At 48.4% G+C, this 8,156-nt stretch overlaps 1 protein-coding gene across 1 annotated transcript; it reads right to left on the bottom strand.

Moving 5' to 3' along the window:
* Positions 1–424: 424 nt before the first annotated feature.
* On the bottom strand, positions 425–7,182 carry LOC311328875 (plexin-B1-like; the record flags this gene model as incomplete). The annotated part of the gene is made up of 3 exons (XM_084462777.1): positions 7,093–7,182; positions 4,784–5,957; positions 425–607 (listed from the first exon to the last, which is right to left on the bottom strand). Coding segments are annotated over exons 2-3 (1,347 nt in total), but the record flags the coding sequence as incomplete, so codon positions are not given.
* Positions 7,183–8,156: the final 974 nt, after the last annotated feature.

The following is an 8,156-nucleotide window of genomic DNA, read 5'->3' as shown; positions in this document are numbered from 1 at the left end:
GGGGGGTGACGGTGCTCTGAGGGAGGGGGGGGGGGGGTGAGGGAGGGGGGGGGGTGACGGTGCTCTGAGGGAGGAGGGGGGGGGTGAGGGAGGGGGGGGGGTGACGGTGCTCTGAGGGAGGGGGGGGGGGGTGAGGGAGGGGGGGGGGTGACGGTGCTCTGAGGGAGGGGGGGGGGGGGTGCTCTGAGGGAAAGTGAAACGTCAGTCTGGGTTTAACCCCTCGTGCTCCTTTTTGTGGAATTCTTATCGTACTTTTTCCCGGGTATCCTGTACTACTACCTACTACTCCAGCGCACTAGAATCACCGCTCACTTGTGATGAGATGAGAATGAGAATGAAGAAGACGGGTTAGGGTTAGAGGGTTAGGGTTAGAGGGTTAGGGTTAGAGGGTTAGGGTTAGTGTGTGTGCTGGACGGTCTCTAACCTTGTGTAGGTCTCCCTTGGAGTCCCCCAGGAAGGCGATGGTGTGTCCCTCTCTGACGCTGACCTCCACGGCGGTGAGGCGGGCGGACGGGCTGTTGAATATGGGCTCGGCCTTCACCGCCACCCGGCTGGCCATGGGGCTGGGGGTGTGGTCAGAACCGCAGGGATAGGCTTCCAGAGTGTTCTATTGGACAGACATATTTGAGATTAACAGATTAGCTCAATTATTAACAAAACAGCAGACTGAGTGCTCAAGTGGGTTGAGGCAGGTGAACCAGGAAGGTCTCTTTAGCAGGGAGTCATAATACCAGGGAAAAGAAAAAACTAAGGCAGCTCTTCTGGTACAAAATTAAAAAGCCTTTATTCTTGGGCTGGTTCATGATGAACATGTAAAAATGCCTCCATGTTTCAGCCCAGAGGCCTTCCTTCCTCAGGGCCTGCCGTTCCATGATAGCTCAACTATTGTTCAGATAACGTACAAATCCTATACGTACCTGGGAAAAAAATACCTAAAACTCTAATTTTGCGCAACTTCCAACTTCTGTAGGGAACATACTCATATGATATGTATCTGTTGTCAGTATTTATTGACAGCCTACAACAAATCTCATACTGACTAGTAGTCACCCAGACAACTGCATATTATATTACATTACAGTCATTTAGCTGACGCTTTTATCCAAAGCGACTAACAATAATTGCATTTAACGTAGGAAATACCAATGTACTACTACTCACCAGAACTCACAAGTGCATCTCCTTTCTGAAACAAGTGACTAAGAGCATGATCTAGTGCTGAAGGCAAAGTGCAAGAATAGCAATCTAAAATACAATACAATAAAATACAATACAATAAAATACAATAAGTGCTTAGGAGGGAGGAGTTTACAGGACGTCTGGTCTGAAAACCTTGCAGAGTTGATGCTAGACAGACGATACAGACGATACAGCTGCACTGAACGAGCAGAACATTCCAGAAACATCTGGCGGGTGGAAGAATCCCGTCCATTGATGGACAGAGCGATAAGACAGGTGCTAGAAGCCTAGTCTCTCTCATTGTTTTCTATAAGATCCTAGTCCAGATTTATAGTTGAGGGGCAGGAGGTGAGGGGGAAAGTATTGTTGGAATCTGGCCCCCTCTGCTTCCAGCACTCTGAAGCTTCTGGAGATGTTTTCACAGCCATGGCTTAGCAAACCGCATTCCCTACTTTGGCGGCGACTCTGTGGGTTTTTTTGTTCTGAAAACCGTTTTAACACAAAAACATTGGAATCAGGATGCTAAGACATCATTAGGAGCAGGAAGGACAGGATCAGGACATCTACTGTACGCCTGCTGACAGCTTCTGATGATCTCTGCCAGGGCTCAGAGACGGACGCTTTTCCCAACTCATTACAGCTCAACTACCTTAAAGCTCAATGAGATAACTTTTTATAGTTCAATGTTCACATTTACTTGCTATTAGTTTATTCATTTGCCTTAGCAAGACCCCAAAAATCATTCTCGTGACATGAGACTGCATAATTTATTATTTTAGTATTCCGGTGTACTGGCTAGTACACTGGCAGGAAATCTTGTGGTGGAAACGGAAGTGACACGTTTTGCGTGTCTCAACATCAGAAAGACAACAAACACTTCTCCCCGCGAAACGAAATCTACATGCTCATAAAAGAAAGAAGACCGCTATTTACCTGCATTGAAGCCATCCTTCTAGAAAGTAGCTACAATCTTCGTTTGTTATCATTTTTCGCCCCCATCATTACAGCAAGTGAGTGGGGGATTGTGGGAAGTGTGGTTCTTAAAACACAGTGCTGATTTTATCACAACCAGAGGGGCCAAAGTGCAGAGTTCTCATGTAGCTTTAATACCACTGAGTTATGTTCATTACAGCTGAACTACATTAATACAACTGAGTTATGTTCATTAGATGATCTTTTATGTGTTGCACTTTGTCTTGATGCTTTTAATGTCTCAAGTAAAGCACTTTGAATTGCCTTGTTGCTGAAATGTGCTACAAATAAACTTGCCTTGCCTTCATCCCAGCTGAACTACCTTAATACCACTCTTCGTTTCCAGGGATCTAGTATTATCCCACCTTGTAAAGGTTTACAGTATGTAGCCAGACATATTTAAACTGTAGCCGCTGACCTCACACTGTAATTTGAGTATTGAAGCACAATCAAAGCAGTGAACCAAAGAGTGATTCGGGTTTGCATTATGGCAGCCCATAACAGGGCCCAAAACAGGGCCCAAAACAGGACCCATAACAGGGCCCAAAACAGGGCCCAAAACAGGACCCATAACAGGGCCCAAAACAGGACCCATAACAGGGCCCAAAACAGGGCCCAAAACAGGACCCAAAACAGGGCCCAAAACAGGACCCATAACAGGGCCCAAAACAGGGCCCATAACAGGGCCCAAAACAGGGCCCATAACAGGGCCAAAAACAGGGCAGGGCCAATAACAGGACCCAAAACAGGACCCAAAACAGGGCAGGGCCAATAACAGGACCCATAACAGGGCCAATAACAGGACCCATAACAGGGCCCAAAACAGGACCCAAAACAGGACCCATAACAGGGCCCAAAACAGGACCCATAACAGGGCCCAAAACAGGGCCCAAAACAGGACCCAAAACAGGGCCCATAACAGGACCCATAACAGGGCCCAAAACAGGACCCAAAACAGGACCCAAAACAGGGCCCAAAACAGGACCCAAAACAGGGCCCATAACAGGACCCAAAACAGGACCCATAACAGGGCCCAAAACAGGACCCATAACAGGGCCCATAACAGGGCCCATAACAGGGCCCAAAACAGGACCCATAACAGGGCCCAAAACAGGACCCAAAACAGGGCCCATAACAGGGCCCATAACAGGGCCCAAAACAGGACCCAAAACAGGGCCCAAAACAGGACCCAAAACAGGACCCAAAACAGGGCCCATAACAGGGCCCAAAACAGGACCCAAAACAGGGCCCATAACAGGACCCAAAACAGGACCCATAACAGGGCCCATAACAGGACCCATAACAGGACCCAAAACAGGACCCAAAACAGGACCCATAACAGGACCCATAACAGGGCCCAAAACAGGGCCCAAAACAGGGCAGGGCCAATAACAGGACCCATAACAGGGCCAATAACAGGGCCCATAACAGGGCCCCCCATGCAACTATGATCTAAATAGGAAAGACTCCACTCCGGCTAAAAATAGCCTCAGACTGCATGGAGCACGACCAACACAAACTGCCCCAGAATGACGTCTCGTCTGGGTTCCACAAGGACACAGGATCATGCATTTCCATTGAAAGATCAAAATCAATGATTACCCTACATATTTTCCTTCACAGGACTCAAATGGTAAAAAAAAATCCAGATATAATATAACCTTCCAAAACGTGGACATTGTGAAACTGATTACAGCGTCTCATAACTTGTGGTCGGCGTGTTGTTAGTCCCGTCAGCAGTGGGACCATATCCTTGTTGAGTCTTGACAGTAACCATGAGCAGGGAACACAGACCGGGACTTATTATTAAACTTCCTCATTTTAATTAACTCACGTGAGAAACAGTGGAGCTCTCTAGAGCCGGGGCAGATGGGATTTGTAGGCTGGGGGGTTTAGTAGGATGAGCGCTGCTTTGTCACTGCTACCTGTTGTATCTCTGCTTTGTTTCGTCCCATCTCATCATCCGCTTCTCTCTGTCACTCATCCATTGTTTCCCTCCTTTTCATCCCCCTCTCTGCTCCTCTTCTCCGGTCCCTCTCTCTCATTGTTCCTTCTCTCTCTCTCTTCTCTCTCTCTATCCATGTCTTTCTCTGACCTTTCTAGCGCTCTATGCCTTCCTCTCCCAATCTCTCTGTCTGTCTCTACGCCCCCCCCCCCTCGTCCCCCCCCTCGTCTGTCCATGTCCCCCCCGTCCTCGTCTCCGTGGTGACTTTATCCGCCCTTGTCAGTCCTTGTTAAATGTCGCCCGCCTGTTAAGTGGGGGCTAAAGCAGGCGATCGATCCCCCTCCCCTAACAATCCTATTAAATGACGCTGCCCACAGTACTGCCCCCACCCCCCCCCACCCCCTGCCCCTGCCAAACACAGTCTGAGGAACGACAGCGCTCTGGGATCAGAGGTTAAGCCTTATTCCGTGTCTTCTAGGATGCATCATTAAAACCAGGCCGGGTCCAGCCTGTTGCTATCTGATGTAGTGGTACATGCTGCACATTCTAAATCCGGTAAAGACACAACTACATTGCAAGACTTCCTCACATTATATATATTTTTTTAACTCAAATACACATAGAATAACACACACACACACACACACACAATACACACACACACACACACACACACCGTCTACTCACCAACGGCAGGTTGGCGCAGTTGGACTTGACCTCGTACTCGATGTAGGCCGCCTCCGTCCCCCCCTCGGTCCGGCCCACCTGGGTGTAGCACAGGTCCCTGGTGGAGTTGATCCTGTGGTCCAGCTCCTCCAGGCTGAACACGCAGAGCGCCGAGTCCTCGCTGGGCCGCGAAGATGACGCCATCCGGGAGGAGAAGACCCCCAGGAGGACCTCGGGGCCCGGGGAGACCACGCCGTTTCGGGGTAGACCCAACCGCATGGCCTGGAGGAGGTTGTAGCTCTTCCCGCCCGCCGACCGGCACGCTAGCGGCACCTCCACGTAGGAGTAGTAGGCCTGGTCGTCCAAGCACAAGCGGGACACGTAGGTGCGGTACTCGCGCGACTGCGACTTGAGGTCGCGCCGGTAGAACAGGAAGTAGACATGCTGGCGGTGGGCAAAGGAAGCCACGAAGTGGTGGTCGTACTCTGAGAGGCGGCCCGCCACGGCGAGCTTGGCCGTCTCCTCGTAGGAGAAGACGGGCTCCTGGGCGAGGTTCCGCGTGGAGATGGGAGGGTGGCTGGTGGTGTAGCCCCGCCCCACGAACAGCATGGGCTGGCGGTCGGGGCGCGAGCGCACCACGAGGCCCACGGTGCTGACGTTGGGGTGGTTGGCCGCCACGTACTGCGTATCGACCGGCCTCTCGGCCGAGAACAGCACCGTGTCCACGGAGTCTAGACTGCGCTTCTGGCAAATCCCTTGGTTGACACTTCCACACGTGATGAGCTCCATGGAGAAGGGGTCCACCAATAGGAGCTTGTTGTGGTTGTTGGTGCGCCGCAGGAGGGGGCAGTTGCTCTTGGTGACGGGGGGCAGGCAGTCACGGCTGTCGTTCACCGGGCCCGTGCTGCCCTGTAGCTCCAGCGACAGGAAACGATCCAGCTGAAAGAGGTGGTCCCTCGCTCCGACGTAGACGCGCCCTAAGATGGGGTCTGGGTGGAGGGCCAGGTGCTCGAAGAGCGTGTCGTTACGGAAGAAGGTGGGGTAGGAAGGGTCAGAGGGGTAGGAAGGGTCTGAGGCCAGAGCAAGGCCACCGGAGGAGTGGAAGAGCGGCCAGCCGATAGTTAGCAGCAGCAGCAGCGCTCGGACTGCCGGGACCGAGAGACAACGCACCATCCCCGGAGGCATGGCAACCAATCTGGGATAAGAAGAGGAGAGACAGGGATTACCGTCACAAGTCTCTCTTGCATTAGATAAGGTATTTACTTTATGTAGCAGCTATTTCTAGCAATGTTTCCATCCACACGTTTTATTTAACTAAGTTATATTGAATTAAAAATGCCTTATGGAAACAGTAAAATTTGATTAAGTCGATCTCGTCGGATTTTTGTCTTGTTCGATAAAAGGTCATCATGCATGGATCTTTATCCCATTTAAAGCTCTTAGAAGGAAACGAATGTTATTCGCATTCATATTTTTAGCGATCTTCACATAATTCGATTGACAAGTGGAGGGAAACATGACTATTGTCATCTTTAAGCTTGTCTGTAGCCCCCAGACATTGCCTTAAAGGATTAACATGGTTGGTCTCACTTTCAAGGGTTTTATATGCTATTTGCACAAACGATCATTGAAGAAACATGGAAGTATTAAATAGGTCCATTCTTTTAGTTTTGGAGGAGCAGGTGTGTTAAATGTATTGTCTTATTTTCTAATGTTAGCTAGCTAGTTTGCTAGCTAGCAAACTAGCTAGCTAACGTTAGCTACCGTAGCTAGTTTGCTTTCATAAGGGCATTATAGTTCGGCTTTTATTTTAACTTGGCTAGCTACCAAATCATTACTGGATAAGTCAGCACCCTTACTATCGATACTTGATATAGCCTACCATACTAAGTTAACTAGTTTGTGAAAATTCTCCAAAGATGAGCATATATCATGGAGGCAGTTAAGGAACAAACTAAGAACAAAGTGTGGAAAGTGAGGGAACAGTCTTCCATCCTATAGTAGCTAACTGCTCTCACTACCGCCCACAGTCTGGGTGAACTTTCATAGTGGGACATTTAAATTACTAAATAACAAAAACATTATGCAGATTTGTTTAGTTGTTGCCTTAAGACAACAAGCAGGTGTCACATGCAACCACCATATCAATCCTTGATGAAGTCTGTTTTGGGGATAGAAAGAAAAATCATGGAAAAATTTGAATCAGACAATGTGAAGAAAGAATTATGACATGGTGAATAGATTAATAAATTGCTGACTGGCAGCATAACAAGGTCTGGAAGGACTTCAGTAAGGTGCGGCGTTTGAAAGTAACTAAATCATTTGCTCACCATTTGTTTCCAACGGTGTGTTACAGAGGCATGTGACCTCTTGACCTCCCAGAAGCTTGGCTAAAAACACATCCCTCAGGACCCGATCTGCAAGACAACACAGAGAGAGAGAGAGAGAGAGAGAGAGAGAGAGAGAGAGAGAGAGAGAGAGAGAGAGAGAGAGAACACAGAGAGAGAGAGAAACAACACAGAGAGAGAGAGAGACAAACTGAATATCACCGTAAAACAAGATTCACACCTTTATTTGGACTTGAAAAGCACTGAGGTTTCCCTCATTTTCAGCGTTGACGAGTTCACAATAGACACAAACAAAACAAATTGCATACAAAAATCAATTAAAGCAATCAAATCAATTAAAGCAATCAAATCAATTAAAACAAAAACAAGATACTTTGTACTCTGCAAGTGTGTTTCTTAACAAAATCGATTCAACTTTTAGGTTTGATTCAACTTGATTGTCATTGCATACATTACTGGGACAACGAAATGCAGTTGAGCGTCTAGCCAGACGTGTGAAAGAAGTGCAGTGCAGTATGCATAACATACGCAGAGTATGAAAGGTATGAAAAAGCTAAGTTATATTCCGGCTTTAGGCCTGGGCCATAGCAAACACACACCAGTGTTTGCCATGTCTCTCCTGTGTTGTTTTTAGCTTCTCTTACTCTGAAAATGTAATTTATTGCTTTATAAATGTTCTTATCTGGTAGACAAACATACTCCAGGAGCTTGCTCCATCGCCTTGTTGAGAGGGGTCAGGGAAGAATTTTTACAGCTCACTTATCTGGCCCCCGGGTGATACTGTTTTTTTGCTTCCCTCTGGAATATGTAGGGGTGGGTCGTATGCCCACCTCCCTTGTTCTCTGGAAAGCGCATTGTGTTGCCTCTGGGTATGAAATGCGCTATACAAATAAAGCTTTGATTAATTGATTGATTATATACGGTATAGACAGAATTGACAGGATGATCAGTACAGTATGAACAGAGGGATATGATATTGTGGGCTGTGGGGTCCGGGGGGGTGGGAGGGACCAGCCCAGGTCCGGGGGGGTGGGAGGGGGGTGGGG

This window comes from Borostomias antarcticus (genome assembly GCF_949987555.1).
Source record: "Borostomias antarcticus genome assembly, contig: scaffold_720, whole genome shotgun sequence".
Lineage (NCBI taxonomy): Eukaryota > Metazoa > Chordata > Actinopteri > Stomiiformes > Stomiidae > Borostomias > Borostomias antarcticus.
The sequence above is the reverse complement of the archived record's forward strand: the minus strand, read 5'-3'. Positions and strand labels throughout refer to the sequence as shown.